The following is a 17816-nucleotide window of genomic DNA, read 5'->3' as shown; positions in this document are numbered from 1 at the left end:
ACAGAACTGGGTACCAACTTAATGACGTGACGTCGTAAATGACGTCACGTTGTATTATTATTTGGCGCGCTTTTCATTCAGTATAAGGTTTTTAAAAGGTCTTTTTAAAACGTTTCTTTGCATATAATAAAAAGAAAATTTGTTAAGTTTAGTGTAAGATCGAAATATATTTCACCTTGTGGACAACAAAAGTTCATATTTCACTCGTGGCTCCGCCACTCGTGAAATATACCTTTTGGTGCTCACTCGGTGAAATATATTCTGATCTTACACTGAACTAAACAAATATCCTCTATAACTTCTTGTCATAAAAAGTAAAATATATAATTGATTTTTATTTAATATGTTTTGTCCTCCTTACTGCGTACAGTATTTAATTAGTTGAGCTTCACTGTTTCCTTTGACAGCTCTTGGTTTTTTATCCCTACTCTGATTTCTATCGCTGCATTTGTTTCTAAACTAATTTAATAGATTTGCATAATCTAAATATATAGGTTTCATTCCACTTAGATAAGAATGATAACATTTTTATTTAAATATATTAAAGCAGCACGAATATAAATAATTAAAAAATATGTCAAATTAGTAAATATTTCTCCTATATAGATATGCAATGATTTCAGTCAGTGTATAACAAAGATAAGTTTCCATGGAAATTTCTTTTTAAATTTTCAAACATGTTGAAATTAATAAAAGTGGTATACTTCCAGGTATAGGTAGTAAAAATCAGTTATTTTGGACATATTTCATAGAGATTTATTAGGTTTGCTTGATTTTTTCATATAGTTTACTTGATTTTGATGTTTTGAATTTATGATTGGCATGCAACTTTAAAGATGATAAATTCCTTTCTGTTCATGTGATATTTGTCTTTGTCTCTGAAACTAGGTCAGTATAAGACACTCTTACGATAAGAAATTAAGATATATATTGCATTATGTTGTAGAATTACTTGATTCTATAATTAAAAATGTGGAGGATTTTAATAGTCCTATACTTCGTACATGCACTTGTGAGTTCTCTTTTTTCATTTTCTTTCGTCTGATACATTAAATGTATTTCATAACTTAAATTACTGTAATTGAATTTCTAAGCTTTGATATGGAACATGCCACCATTTAAAAAAAATAAACTAAAGTGAGCTACTTAGAGAATAGGGCCTGATTAGACTACACGGATATGCAGATTGACAAGCCTCAATACTCAATACTATTTGTGCAATGCCGTATTTTCGATCCGCGGGGCGCCGGACTAAAACGTTAAATACGACAAGGTGAACACAATGTCACTATTTTACGGTAAATATCCATACCGGTACCCTATTTGCGAAATCAATTAAAACGGTACCCTCTGTGCATATACACAAGTCATTCTCTGCTGAAAACAATAAGGCGACATACACCAATCTAGTAAATGTTCATTCTACTGATTAAAGGTGGCATGTCGAGTAAAAAAAAAAGTATACCAGTGAGAATGTCTTACCCCAGTAACTGAAAAATGGACAAATTTCTTAGAAATATATAGTTAAAACATTTAAGTGTTCCGTGGTATTATTCTGTTTCTGGTATCGTTCTGAAATAATGTAAATATCAAACATTTTATGAAACAGTTGAATTTTTAACTTCTTCAATTATATATAATAGGACCAAGTTACCAATCAATCTTAGATGAACTGTAGTGAATATTTTACTATTGAAACTAAAATTGTCATAAACTAACGGACAAAGCATAAAAGTTAAAACCCCATATCAATATATTATATTCTTTGATATTAAGTCTGGACATCATAAGGGTCAGCCCGAAAAGGTGAGAATAGAGCACACAGATCATTTGGACCGGAGTTTTGGCTTTACGTCAGCAAACACAATAATGTTCCAGAAAAAAATATTTATATCAGCGTACACATGCCCAGATTCATGTAATCATTTCCGATTCTGCGGAATAGAGCCCGGAACTCTTATGTGTTTGTCGAAAATTCACAGATTTGAGTTATAAAGTTCATTTGGACTTTAGTACCGGCTCAATGTCGGGAAAAAAGTTTTTGCTCAATGTCGGAAAAATACCAGAATATTCCGATGTACACATTTATACCACTTTGTAATGTACTGTGACTCAGCTGCTAAAATATGTTATTGACATTTTTATGTTCGGTAATGACCGTTGACATTGAGTGTATTTTAGTATGATCAAGAGAGCTTCTTCTTTTACATTTTAAAGACATGTATATTTATTTGGTAGAATAAACAAACATTCAATGACCCTTAACAGCACTTTGTGATCTACTTTAAGTTGTTTAAGCTATGACCTTTGGAAATTAGAACAGTTTTAGCTCGACTTTACAAAAATAAATGTACATGTATCTGTGAAATTTTAGAAATATTTTGAAGCAAAGGACTTCATGTTTTTCGGAGTAATAAAAACAACAACGACAAACAAACAAACAGACAAAAAACATTAAAAAAAACAACAACAAAAGGAAAGAAAAAAACAACAACAAACAGCAACATGGATCTGGTGTAACGCATCATAAAGTTTGAAACATGGCATCACAGTGGTTATAATATTTGGGAATGCTATAACCATTACTAGACAGTGGCATGTGACATTTAGCGTTAAGGTTGCAACATTTTTGATTATGACTTTTTGCGCGACATTTAGCGTAGAAACTGCGATATTTACCATCAGGACAATTGCGACAGCGTTCATTGTGACATTTAACGTCAGTCTTGTGACATTTAAGGTAGACCATGGGTAATGCATTACCTCCACTTTGAAGAGTATTCAAATATGCTAGAATTGCTTGTAAACTACATTGAAATTGAGGGGCGTTGGTTCAAACCCCAGAAGGGGCAACTTTTTTTTTTCTCTTTCTTTTTTTCTTTTTAACATTATTTATGTATCTCTCTGATCCCTTATGGAAGAAAAAAAGTTTTATTTAAATTATATAATTATTTTAGGAATTTGTTTTGCTAAATAATGCCAAAATTTATAGCAAATATGATACCAGATATTTTCAAAGTTCGATAAAATAAAAAACTACACGGTTAAAGTATTTTATATTTCGCATGATCAACAAATATACCTTTAAGAAAATTTAGGCAAACTTTGAAAACAGACCTTCATTTCGGTAAATTTTAGGGATATTTTGAATGAGGCATTTTAGATAGGGAAATAGTAAAATTAGTGTTAAAAGTGGATGGGGTAGAGGAACATTTTTATACATATTAAGAACATTTTGTTTAGAAACAAACATTTTGCTTGTGTAATGTGTTACCTGAATGTTATTATTTGTTTCTTAACAATGAGCAATAGAAAAACATTTTTTAAAATGATGAAATTACAGATTATTTACAGTTTCCTCATTTCTGAAAATAAGCCCTTCTAATGGCAAAGTCTTAGTTCAAAAATTTATTCCAAAACTCAAAAAACCACACGGGAAAATTTTTTTTTAAATTTTTGCATACAGGTGCCCTTTTAAAACATAAAACTGTCCTATTTTGTAAAATTTAAAAATTTTCCTTTTTTTTTTTTTCCCCCTTTTAACCCAGGGTTTTCCCTTTAAAACGTAAAGGGGGGGCAAATTTTTGCGGCAATTTTTAACTTTTAACGTCGTTTTGGAGTACCTTCCCCTTACAAAAAATTTTTCCATATTTAAATAAGGAAAGGGAAAACCCAGACTACAAATAAAGGCTTCTTTAAATTTAATAATCTTCATTACTACGAAATAGTTTTAAACTAAATTTTTTTCTCTGGAAAATTTAATTGGAAAATTTTTTCTTAGCCCCCTTTTCCCCTTAGTCTTCGTTTTTGTTTTGAATTTTTGCTCTCTGTTAATATAAAAAAATTTTTGGGGGCCCCCGAGCCTTTTCCTTGAAATATGTAATTTCCTACATTATTCCGGCTCTTGTTTTCCTATAAAACATGCAGAAAAGTTTTATTTGCTGTCCTAATTTACAGGTCTTGTTTTATTTTATTTTTTGACCCCGACCTTGACCCACTGAACAATTTTTGAAATTCTTACATTATTGTTCAAGCTTTGCACAACTGTTAAAACACACTTTTTATAAGAACATGTCAAATCACATCATGAATTATACATTGAAACAATGTGACAATGTGACTACTTCCGCAATAGAAATGAAATAATATTCTTGTATAACAACGGTTCTCAGTTGAGCGATTTTTTAGGGTCATAATGGAATTTTTGTATCTTTCTAGATCGCCGGAGCAGACTACAGAACGTGCGGTAATACTTCGTGTTATCACAATTCACTGTGCGATTCTGGTGGGAACGCGTGTCAATGCTCTCATGGATTTATGGTAAAACTGTATTGTAATACGGCGATAAGCATCTAATGTGCTCTAAACATTATAGATATCATGTTTGCCCATATTTCAAAGTTAAACATGTAACAAAAATGTAAACAAGTATAAATGCTGCAATAGAGAAGCTACGCGCAAATTTAAGCGCTCATTACAGATATCCTACGCACAGATCATGTTCTATTCAAATTAACTACTATTATACATTATTCCGAATGTTTTGTAAACTATTTTTGCATAATTTTTACTTATCGTATGCACTGTACATGAGAGAGGCCACGGGCCAGATATTAAATTAAAAACAAAACTATGTTTTTCATTGATTCCTACCTGAAAGGGATGTAATTCCATTGAATACAAACAAGGCTTACAAGACTTGTAAATGTAATGTGACATGAGAGTAGTGCAACATTGCTCTGTTTGTGTTACTACTGTAAGTCAGTAATATTAGATCAAAAGCACGTACATTTTCTTTTTCACCTATAATGCTACTCATTCTCTACAAATATCAACAACTAATCATGGTAAGAAAACATAATCAAAGTACTGCAGCACTGAATGCGACGGACATGCAACCGGAGAAAAATTAAGGCTTTTTTAGAAAAAAAAAACAAAAAAAAAAACAAAAAAATATATTACAGAGAAAATTTGTTCCATACTAGTTCGAGAGTTGTAGAGCAATATATTTTGTGTCCCAAACTGATATAATTCAGATATTCTACTTTCAAGCACTTAAATACAGAATGAAATTTATGCTTAAAACTCTGGTCAAACTTGTAAATCAGTGTCCTTATCGATTTATTCCAAGAAATGATATGTAAATAGAAAAAATACTGTCAACGAAATATTTCTATATAATAATTATACATTTGAGAATGCTATTTAGAATTGCTTCGTGTTATATCATAGTGGGCATATAAACAATAAAACATAAAGTCATTTGTATTTTTATTTCTCTTGGATATGTCTCATTAAAAAATTTTTTGGTTAAAATCATCAGCAATTAATAGTGTATTTTTTTTAGATTTTTTTTTTATTTACAAGGTAAAGATGTAGAGGCCAGAGCACATCGTTTTTATTTTAATTTAAATGTCACTTAAGCACTACAGTGTTTAGTTGTCCCTTTCAATTTAACACTCATTCCATTTTCAACTTGTTTGCTTCTTACAATTGTATAGAACTTCTAAAAGTATTGCATGATATCCGCTGGTTTATAACATGTATAATGTGTACTCAAAAAATCAGCACAGGTGGAGCAGAATCTATTTTTTAGAATATAGAATAACGAAGGTTAACTCATATCGTGACCTAGAAAAAATGTAAACAAACCACAAAGAATCGGAAGTAGAACTGATATTATAACTTCCTTACCATGAAAGACTACATGGTGGTACCTTAAGAGTTGAAAAACTCTCTAGCTTCTTACATGCATTTTCAAAAATAGATATTTATACTAACCATTGTACTGTATCTAATTTATTAATAACTGCTGAATATTCAGCTAAACCCGCGGTATGAGTCACGAAAATAGTTCTTTTTTTTATTAATGCGCGAGTTATCCTAGAGTCACGAAAAACGTTTGATTTGTTAATAATAATGTTTTGTATAATGTAGAAATATTTATTTCCTACTAATAATGTCTTGGAACTCAGAGCTTACACCTTTATTGTAGTATAATTTGCTGTCCTACTTTTTCGACAGCGGTAAAATCGTTTCGGCAGTAATTTGCATATTGAGCATTAATACTACGGGACTACAACGTTTTTATCAATAATATACGTTCATATTTTTAACTTAGATAACTTAATTTGAAATTGAAAAGGCTAAATATGGAAGATTTTAAGATATCCCGACAAAGTATGGGAGTTTTGAAGGATCAAATTCATGTACTATTTCTTGGGCTGTTAATCGGTTAAGGACACTTTTGCGCGATTGTAGCTGACGAAATCCCATGTGTAGATGACTTAGCTCTGAACGCGCCTGAGGGCGCGTCCGTCGCAAAAAATCCATATGTAAATAAGCCAAAACAAATATTTTCATCGACTTTATTATTTCAAAATGTACTTTACATGTTTCGCGGCAAATGGTATATCATGATTTATAATACTGCACGTTTGTAACGTCGTCGCTTTTCATTGGATAATCGTGACGTTTATATTATTAGATATAAAGATCGTTGACAGGTTATATGGCCCTATATAAACGACTATTTGTAAATATAACCCGAGCCGCTAGTCACGATTATCCAATGAAAAACGACGTTACAAACGTGCAGTATTGTAAAAAACTATATAATCGTGACGTTAATATAGTTTTATATACAGCCAGCCCGCATAGCTCAATCGGTTAGAGCGCGAGACTTGTAATCTCGACATTGTGGGTTCGATTCCCGGGCTGGCCAACTAAAATTACTAATCAGTCTTTCGGATGAGACTTTAAATCGAGGTCCCGTGTATGGGTGCTTAAACACTTGGCACGCTAAAGAACCAGGAGAAGCTTCTGTAATTGGGGCATCTTTCTGTATCTGTAATTGCACTATCCTCCGAAAAATAAAATGACTAATACTCTTCTGGGGGGCTCGCCCATATGGGCAACCGGTGGCGAGTATAAATAAACGCAAATACACACACAGTTTTATATACACGGCTGTTGTCGATTCATGAACAAATCTTAATTTTTTCTCTAAAAAATGATATTGCTGTATTATAAATTCGTTATAAAGATTGTTGACAGGTTATATGGCCGTATATAAACGGCTGTTTGCAATATAACTTTTACTATTTACAAATAGCGTTTATATAGGGCCATATAACCTGTCAACGATCTAATAATATACACGGCTGCTGTAGAATTATTTTATGCTTTTCAGTGGATTACTGATTTATCCGTGAAAATTATATTTGATAATTTCACAGTGAAAAATTATCAAAATATAATTTCACACTTTTCAATGACGAGACTACTTTTTTTTAAGATTTTCACCATGTGGTACCTCAATTTTATTTTTGCTGACAATTCTGACAATGTCAGACTGTTTAAAGAAAAAGCAAAGCTGAAATTGATAAATAACTTAAATGTCAAAAGTAATAAAAAGAAGAAAAGTTATTCTATTCATTCAAATTCCAATCACCAAATTTCGTCTCTAAATTTTTTTTGTTTCATTTTTACAGTCTGAAAATACATTCCTTCCCCATGCAAAACTGCTCTTGATGACATTTGGGCATATCCTACGAGCAATAACTGCCGTATGCTTTATGAAAATTTGAAAAGCAATGACAGCCATCACTCGAAGAATAAGGAAAACAACCCAGCGTTCCTGAGCAAGCTTCCAAGTTTTTCATTTTCTTAGCTCCTTTTTTGAATGTTTTCACATCTGTCAACACTTATTTTATGTCTGTTACAATCCTCAAATAAGTTTTCTTTCATTTAAAAAGGTGTATGACTAACAAATCCAAATTATATCCCTCTGAATCTTACACAATTTTTTTCCTCCCATGAAATACACAACTATAAAAAATGGCTGCCGCTTACATTTTACAAAGCCAGGTCTAATATAAAATCGCAGTAAGTAACAGAAATATGGATGAATGGTTGGACTTTTTCTCCTACAAAAAGTGTTTGTTTTTATTATCAAAACAAGCGATCATTCACATTTTTTTTAATAAAATGAATAAATATCACCGTCATTTACCGTTGATTGACGGACTTATTTTTCAGCTCAAGACTTCTTGTTTTTAATGAGAAATTCTGACTAAATGGGGCTCTCAATGGGGAAACAGATTTTAATATTAACGTTTATATTATGGAAATTTTCGTTTTAACTTGTTGTTTTTAAGCATAAAATAAAAAGAAAATTTGTTTGTTTGTTGTGTAAGATGTAAATTTATTTCATCTCGTGAACTTTAAAAACAGTATTCTCACTCGTGGCTACGCCACTCGTGAGAATAATGTTGTGACGATTGTTTCTATTCTGCCTAGATTTTATAATGATATTTAGTGGTTTTATACCTAAATTGCCGATAAGTTAAATTGTAAACAAATATGTTATCTTGTGTTGAAATATATAGATTAATATTTTATAAATAAGTAATAAATACATAAAAATTAAATGATTAGATTTAACAACTTATCTGTAGCAATTATTTGGTATAACGGGCATATTTTTATTATTTGTAAAATATCAGGACAATTCGTACCTAAAATCATTCGAACTCAATGCCATTCGAACCAATATTCGACCCATTATCAATATCTCTTGGATGCTTGATTTCTTCAACTTCAGTAAACGATCATTAAATATAACTACATAATTGGGTATAAAAAGAGCTCAAAGCTGCGGACAATCAGTCTCTGTCCAGCTGCCGAAGTGTCAACACGGGGGCCTCCGTGGCCGAGTGGTTAAAGTCGCTGACTTGAGATCACAGGTCCCTCACCACTGTAGGTTCGATCCTCAATCGGGTCGAAATCTTTCATGTGAGGAAGCCATCCAGCTGGCTCACGGAAGGTCGGTGGTTCTACCCAGGTGCCCGCTCGTGCCTGAAATAATGCCCGGAGGGGCACCTGGGGTCTTCCTCCACCAATAAAGCTGGAAAAAATCGACGAAAAAATCTCGGCGGGACGCTCTAGGATGACCCGACTTGAGTGTACGGTCGCCCATATGGGCTTTCCGGCGGCGACCTTAAATAAACGCATTAAAAAAAAATCAACACCACAGCAACAGTTAATTAATATTTTAGTTTAATTACTTGGGTTCTTGAACTATTTACGAAGTATTTCAATTGCATCAATTCAACATTGCGTTAGGTGTAATTATTATTACTAAAGTATTGAAAACTCGATATCCAAGTGGTTTTTCTATGTATATTAAATAGCCTTCAAAGTGTCACTCTAATTTTATATTAAGTTCAAGGACCACTTATTATCTTTCAAGCACGTTACTGTTATAACATTAGTTAATTAAACTTGATACCAAAGTTTAAACAAATTATGGTATATTCATTTGTAACCAATCAATTGGCAAAGTAGCCTTAAGAAAAATTATATATATAACAGCTAGCCCGTGCACGTTACACTGTTTTTAAGGCCCACTCGATGAAATAAAATTTCATCTTACACACAAACAAACAAATATCCTCTATATCTCGCTTTATTCCTCTAAAATGATACTTGCTGTATTATAAATTCGTTATAAATATTTCTAAGAGGTTATATGGCCGTATATAAACGGTTATTTGTAATATAACCATCGCCTAGCGGCTCGGGTTATATTTACAAACAACCGTTTTTTATAGGGCCATATAACCTGTCAAAAAATCTTTATAACTAATAATAGATACAAAACATCAAAGGGCGTCCAAGCAAGAAATGCAGCAAAGGAGGATGAACTAGTAGACATCTGATGACTTGATATTCTTATAAAGTTTTCAATGGTTAATTGGATTTAACTAGAATTGCATATCATAGATAAATGGGAGGCCAACTGACATTTTCCATCATGAGCTAGAGATTAGAACATTAAATGTACTTTCTTTGGAACATACAAATCAGTCGTCAAAATGAACATTGCATGTTTTTAATTATTATATTTGTTACAAATATACAAATAGTAACAAAAGGGACTAATACAGAAATATAACATGCATTATTTTTCATGTCAAATTATTAAAAATGGTTTTTATTAATACATGTACCTGGGACTTAAGATACGGTAGTTATATTTGAGGTCCCAGATAAATACAGAAAGAAAACACACACTGGACTGAAAAAAATGGAATGAATTTTAAACTGATCAAATTCAGGAACTTTTGTTTGTTATGCACGTGATATGATGAAACATTATTACATGTATTACCTGAATTTTAGGTATGAGGAAATGTTTTTGCATATATATGTGTATGTATCTTTTATATACATAAATATATGCCCGTAACATAACAGACTATAGCTTTTAATTGTAAAATATGTAAAATATCTTAAGTCTCTTGTAATTCTACTCAAAGAATGGCTATGTACCATGTAATGTTTATCTTTTGTATTGAAGTATATGTAAGTGTGCACAAATGAGACTATAATAAATAAATAAATAAATAAATAAATGTACGTAATGTATACGTGCGAGTCAAAGATATAAAAGCTACTTGACATTGGTGATAAATAAAGAGCTATTGTTAATTGATTTATTGGGAGATAAATAGCTTTATATATCTGATAATTATGTTAAAACATTGTCGCCATACTTAACACTTTTAATGCCCATTACATGACATCTTAAGTTGTATGTTGCAACAAATATTAGTTGATAGCTTTTTTATCTTTCAAGTCTTATATATTGATATATGTTTGGTGTTTTGATAAACCTCCTTTCTTGTTGTGTCAAAATGACAATGATATTTTTATTCATATTTATTAAGGGCGAGACATGTGAAGAAGATTTCGACGAGTGTATGGGTCATGACCCATGCTATCATAGAGGTGTATGCATAAATGCATTTGGATCTTACTCGTACGTACATTTCTGATACATTTATGTTTGATCAAAAATAATATTACATTTCATAAAGCAAGATAATGATATCACAAACTCATCATTTGCTTACACATAAAAAGAAAATAGTGCTTATTTACGGCAATGTGCCTCATTCCAAATTCAAAGAATACTCCCCAGACATTTCAACATTCGTTATTTCGTTAAATTGAATAATGCAATTGCTAAAATCTAAATTGATATTTCTTTATATTATAATGTTAAGTCGCATAAAAATGTGTTACGTTATTATAATAAAAAGTTATAATTAAGTTTTTTGTTTGTTTCGCACCTCATATTGCTGCTGCAAATCGATGTTTAAGTGTTACTAGTAGTGGTTCTGTATTAAAGATGCCAATGTTTACAAGGATGGAAAAACGGTGTACAACAACATTGTGAGATAAAAACGAATCCAGATATCAATTTCCGTCGTTGCAAGCCTGGATGGATGGGTGATCTTTGTTTGGATGAATGTTCAATCAGGTTTTTATTATTATATGCTAAAAGACATACAAAAAGATAACATGTAACTAATTTGTATATAAAGAAAACAAACAAGTAGCAATAGAAAATCGTCCTGTTTTCGGAATTCAGAGGTTCCGTATTTAGAGGATTTTTTTCTCAATAAACCTTTAAGAGAAAATATTGTTTTCAGACAGACAAAAGATTATCTTTACACATTAACTGTTGGTAAAATAACATGAGTGTGCTACTCTCGTGACCTGTATCCCTCAAGTTGTGTAAATTACCCTCACAACAATTTGTCATTAATTGAATATATGTCATGTTATGAAAAACTTTCATTAGCGTGATGTTTGTTTGTGATACAGTAAGTAAGATACAATAGTTTATTTTCGTCACTTCAGAAACATAGTAGAAACATATAAAGGCAATCTTTTGAAATGTATAGAGATATATTTCAGATAGGTTAATGAAGGGTCATCTATTTTTTTTCGAACCATATTTATTTATGTCAGTGTGTGTAACTGCTCAATGCTTGGTCTTCTTAGCCTTCTTTTTCACTTGTTTATATGAGCGTTGTTAGGAAAGTTAAATACTTCTTCATTTTAAATGAGTTTGCGCTAATTGCAATTTTGAGTAACTTTTTTATTCGAGAAGCTTTTGCAATGCAATCAAAGTGCTCCGTGAACAGTTGATTATGTTGCTATGGTGGTAGGCTCTGCGATATAACTCATTTTTTTATTATTTAAAAATTAGTATGAAATAAATACTTCATGCTAACAGGAAAATGCTGTTACAGGGGCTATGGTCCAGTCAACATTTGTGCCAAGTTTCATCAGTATTGAAGCATTTTTCATAGTTTCATAGCAGTTTGAACTTGTAACAGGAGGATTTTACAGTGGAAACGACCTATTTTAACAATAAAATTGCCACACATTATCTGACTGGGGAAAATATTAAAAACCTGTTTTAACACAATAAAGAATTCAAATAGAAGACTAAACCAGTACGAAATTGTAAACAATCTGAAATTATGGAACATTAAAATCTGTATAAACATGTCATTATTCAGAACCCTCTTGTGCCGTTGTCTGCTCTTGCATGTGTCTGAGAACATCATCAGTCATATGTTGCGTAATAATACCACGTGACTGGTTGTTATCTGTGTGGGACAAATACAAAAGACGGTCTAGATTTTATTTTCTGTCAGAACCTTTTAATATTTCATTGGTACGCGTTTTACTTTTGAGGCATGGAGGAGCACGTGACCAGTTTTCGGTACATGGAGGAGCATGTGATCTGTAAACCGTACACGATTGGTTAATTGACCTTTTCGATAACCTGCTTAAATACCGTTTGTCGTTACTTTACGGAATTACCTCTAAGGAATTAGTCAGAATCAAACCTAATTAAGAACAAAAACCTATTACGTGACATTTCTAATTTTCTATAATTATTTTACCGTTTAAGGTGGAAAAAACTTGAATGATTTATTTGAAAATTATCATTGTTTCTTTAATATATGTATCTCAAATTTTACAAACAATAAATTGTTTATACTGAAAATCTACAAAATTAAAATATTCGTAGTGGCATCTGCCATAATAGATAGAATTATTTTCTGCGTAAACTTGTGTGTTTACTTTATTTTTTTTTTGCTTTTTAATTATTTTTTTTAATATGGTAGGCCTATTTAATCATTTTTCTTCTAAAAAGAAATAATTGTTTTATGTTCGACCTTCTCCGGTCATCAACGGTCACCAGTTTCGAAAGACCTTCTTCTATGTTGATCGATTATTGTCAACTCTATTCCTGATATAAACGTTTATTTATTCCCCTCTGCCAAAACGGTGTTGAAAATAGTTAAATGAAATATCTTTATATCATGAAAAATGTTCCCCGCAGGAAACCATTTTACTTGTAAATTAATGGGATACAGTGTGGAATTTCAGTGTGGAACCCAAATAAAGAATGTTTAATGGAAGAAAAAAAAAACATCATTTTTTTCATTAAATGAAACAACATGAATATTTGTTCAAACATGCGGATTCACTGATCGTAAAAATAATTCCGATACATTCATCCTGTTTACAGTTACACTCAAACCATTTATACGCCTTATGATTGCTGAAAAAAATAATTTTAGATTATTGATTTAACAACTAATACGCGCCTTTCATACGCTGTAGTCGGATGCCTGTCAATTAATTTGCCTATATAATTCATAACATGTATTATGTAATTTAAAGCCACCACTGCGGAGCAAACCAAGTTTGCACGAAACATGGGAGAGGTAAGATATGCGTATGTCAGGCTGGATGGACAGGAGTCAATTGTACGACGGAAATTGATGAATGCACATCGCAGCCATGCAAAAATTTTGAAGTTTGTAGAAATACGATCGGCTCATATACTTGCGAATGTCCAAACGGGTGGAATGGCACTTCTTGTACTGATGATATCGACGAATGCACGATAAACCCGTGCAAGAATTCAGGAACATGTACGAATACAGACGGATCCTATTACTGTAACTGTTCACATGGTTGGTTTGGTGTAGACTGTGATCTAGGTACATTTTTACACAGTTTATTTATACTATCATAAGAAGTTTTCTTTGTTGCAAGATGTATAACTCGATGTGCTTTTTCAAAGAATATCCATTATTGTGCCATTTTCGTTCTTCTTTTCAAAATAATAATTACGCTAATATACTGGAAATGTCTAATATTAAGGTGATATCTTACAATTTAAAAAAAAAACTTAGATTAATTATAGTGCCTGAAGTAAGTAACACGAATCCGAGCGACACGAAACTGCAGTCGGGTACACATTTTACCTTATATTTTTCAGGTTACATTACTACCAAATTATAATCCTGAAATAGTTTGGCTTCAAAATCAATGTGCTTATTGGTTTTCTTTTTCTTTTCAGTCGAAAATGTATTGTGTGTGTTTTTTCTATTTAAAATACTTTTTTGTTTATTACTTTCTAGTTCAACAACCTCGTTTTGAAGACACGGTACGATCTGGTTGCACGAGTACCGGATGGAATATAAGTTTAGATGTCCGCATTCTTCAGTCGATTTATCCTGGTATTACAGCTAACAACATTTACCTTGGCCCTTCTAAATGTACAGGAGAACAACGTGACACAGAACTATGGTTTAAACAGAGCTTTAATGAATGCATGACGTCTGAAAAGGTTTGAATATTTAACATAAAATCTAACTATATATTCAGTTTGCAATAAAAATTATCATGGTCAACATGATTTGATTAGTACACAATTGATAAATATATCGGTGCATATATTTGTATGAATTTACGTATGAACATTAAATATTGACTAGTTATATCTTCATCGTCTCCCTCTTATGGCTAATGGATAGCCTTTAATGGCTGAGGCATAAGAATTGCAGCCACCGTTCTTCCCTGCGTAATCTTAAGAGGTGACTAAATGGGTTTGAATAATTGAAGTCTATGCATATCTTAGCTCCAGTAGGCGAGACGTTACGAAACATTTTATCCCATGTGGCTTAGGGGTTTGAAGCATCATAATTGCAGCCACCGTTTATCCCTGCATCATCGTAAGAGGCGACTAAATGGGTTTGAATAACGAGTCAATGCCTACTCTTAGCTACAAACAGTTGAAGCATGGTTTCAATCCCTGGTGTTGCTTTAGTTTGTAAACCACCCGTGGTAAGCCAAAAACCATAATTTCCTGTTTCGGGCAGCCATGTGACCTAAAATTGTGTGGGGTCGCCATGAAGCAAAAATAAACTCTCATCGATTTTTTTAAAACCATTTGGCTGTTTTTATGACAGACTGGACTAAACACAGTATCACGGTAAGGTGAAATTGCTTTATGACTTAGTTGATTAACTTTAACCTGAAGATGACCTTGAGAAATACAGGACTCAATTCTGAACCAACACTTTTTAAGCAACCTTTGGAGGATTGAAATGATAACCGCCTGTTATTTAAGATGTTAAAATTCCAGTCTATTTTTTGCCCAATTAAACCAGAGTGTTTAAGCTTCGCCGAATGGACCGCGTACTCTTAATCGCAAACACAACGATTTGGAGACAAAGTTGATTACAAGCAATATTAGGTACTGTCCTTCATATAATACATGACATTTATGTTCATTTTCCTATATAGCATAACTATTCCGTAATTTCAGTATGAAGGAAATACACAGACATACCAAAACGTCCTATTTTATGCAATATTTGATACTGTCGACCCTTCAATTGTACGTCATCATTATTGGTCGTACAATGTCGCCTGCAATTTCGATCAAGGGGAGAGCACTTCGACGCATCTTCATCACATTCATGAAAGTTATAGTTCGAATATAACGGGTCACCGCGATATTTCTATAACTTTCTATAAAGATCACACCTACCAGCAGCAGATTCATGGAAACCCTTTAAGTGTCCATGTCGGAGATAAAGTATTCGTCAAAGTGGCCACATCGATCATGGATTGGAACACTAAATTACGATTACACACCTGCCACGCGGTATCATCGGACCTTTCACGTGCTGATCACATGCTTATTCGAGATGGGTTTGTATTTCATATTTGCACTTTTGGATAAATACATGTAGATAACAGACGTAGGATCATAGGACAGAGTCAATCTAAGCAACAATATTCGTTTCTGTTCACTTTCCATTTGTAAAGTGTTTCCATGTTTTAACTACGAAGAGAGAGAAAAAGAACAGAATAAGCAAATACGACGCTTTTAAGAAATAAATAAAGAAAGAATTTGAAAATTGAAAATGTATTTTTTTAATTTGAGACATGTTTGAATATTTACAATCCGTATAACGAATTTTGTGTTTTATGCAAATTCCGGATAAATCACAATGTTTATCTTTGCATAATTTGATACTTTTGTTGCCTCTGAAAATTGTTACTGTCTGATGCCAGCTCATATTACTTTACTTGTTCATTTGACAAATTCTCACTGATAAAAAAACCATAAAGAATAGAATTAACTTGGAGTTTCATTAAAAAAAAGCTAGTTAGAGAAAATTATTGATGACTCTCCTTTTGTGTCTCAATTTTGTCTTTTCTCGCGTGTTTCTTTCATTCTAAACGCGAAAGTTTAATTTGGCTTCTGTTAAAGAGAATGTGTTCACTTTTTTTCAGCTGTGAAGTAGACAAAAATACTCATATCATTTCACAATCGACCCATGAAACCAGATTTGTGTTTCTCGACTTTGAGTATTTAACTTTCAACGAGGGGTTTGACATTTTTTGCAACGCAACATTTTGCCATTCTGATGACTTCTCACCGGAGTGCACTCAAGCATGTAGACAAATCCCTCAAATTGTTGGATAGTACGATCTGCTGAAAAAAAATGGGTTTAGAAAGATGCTTTTTCATATTTCATTAGTAGATTTAAGAAAATGCCAATCTCAATATTTCTTTAGTGAATGTAAGAAAAGTAAAATAAAATGTCTTACAGATCAAGTATTACGTTTTGCTTTTAAAAAATAAAGCGTAATTAATGCGAATGTATCTTGAGTTGTCTGTTATTTACCCATTTGACTGACTTAAAGACCGTTTCTGATATACAATGGAAAATATATTATGAAAAAGTATAGTATTGCAGACAGCTTTAAGTTCATGCCCCAACTGAGAGGTGAATATCTATCTGTGCGCATTATACGTATGTGTGGTCCATGTGTGAATGTTTATTCAATTAGACCAATGTTATCTACTTGATTTTGTTTGTTGACTGTGTTTATGTTTCATTATACTTTCGGTTTAGAAATTGACGATTTTGCCTCTGATAAGGGAAGTTCTTATCAATATCTATTCCGTACAACTCAACGCGATTATAATTTTTCTTTTTTCTATCTGGTGACATTTAAGATAAATCAAATGTAACATTTTATAAAAAAGGGTGGGACAGTCTTTCTATACTATCATAAACATTTTCCAAAATCAAATGTTGGTCAATCACCATTTTAACAGTCAGTCTTTTGAATATATAGCCAACTTGGCAATAAAAATTGAACTTAATTACATCAAGGTGATACAAAATGGTACATTTTTATTCAAATATATTTCGTTGGCCGATCTCGAAAATGTTGACAGATATTTTTTTGGGAAATATTCTTACAGCAAATGTGCAGAAAGAAAATATTAAAAAGACTTAAGAAGTGCCCAATTTTCAAATTCAACATTTTTAATCTGTCAGATTCGACTCACTCATTAAGATGAGGAAAGCTACAAATTTCATGTCTAAAAATTTAGTTCGACGATTGTCGAATCATCCAATGTTTGAGGAAAATATTTCTTCTGAACCTGAAAGAAGTATTATTAATTTTAAGATTGTACGAACACTTACTGAAAAGTATTCAACTAGTGAATATTCGTAAAATATATTCTTACTTTAAGCTTAACCTTTAGATTTAAATAAACGAAGTGATAATAAGATTAGATTTTTTATATTGTTTTTGTCTTTTAATCGTACCACTAAGAGAGA

At 32.0% G+C, this 17816-nt stretch overlaps 1 protein-coding gene across 1 annotated transcript; it reads left to right on the top strand.

The window, feature by feature from the left end:
* Positions 1-905: 905 nt before the first annotated feature.
* Positions 906-16791, top strand: LOC132714878 (protein crumbs-like). The gene is made up of 8 exons (XM_060697793.1): positions 906-1012; positions 4219-4320; positions 10734-10825; positions 11198-11329; positions 13558-13880; positions 14304-14512; positions 15494-15882; positions 16471-16791. The coding sequence occupies exons 1-8, from the start codon at positions 971-973 to the stop codon at positions 16661-16663; spliced, it is 1482 nt and encodes a 493-aa protein (XP_060553776.1). The 5' UTR covers positions 906-970; the 3' UTR covers positions 16664-16791.
* The last annotated feature ends 1025 nt before the right edge of the window (positions 16792-17816 follow it).

This window comes from Ruditapes philippinarum, unplaced genomic scaffold, assembly GCF_026571515.1.
Source record: "Ruditapes philippinarum isolate M1 unplaced genomic scaffold, ASM2657151v2 ctg22236_1_1_1_1, whole genome shotgun sequence".
Lineage (NCBI taxonomy): Eukaryota > Metazoa > Mollusca > Bivalvia > Venerida > Veneridae > Ruditapes > Ruditapes philippinarum.
Note: the sequence above shows the minus strand (reverse complement) of the source record. Positions and strands in the feature narration are given on the sequence as shown.

What these genes read in the sequence shown, in the direction of transcription:
- LOC132714878 (XM_060697793.1), top strand. Translation starts at nt 971, where the DNA reads ATGTGGAGGATTTTAATAGTCCTATACTTCGTACATGCACTT. An exon ending in TATACTTCGTACATGCACTT is followed by an intron (nt 1,013 to 4,218) that starts GTGAGTTCTCTT and finishes GTATCTTTCTAG; the next exon opens with ATCGCCGGAGCAGACTACAG. An exon ending in AATGCATGACGTCTGAAAAG is followed by an intron (nt 14,513 to 15,493) that starts GTTTGAATATTT and finishes CCGTAATTTCAG; the next exon opens with TATGAAGGAAATACACAGAC.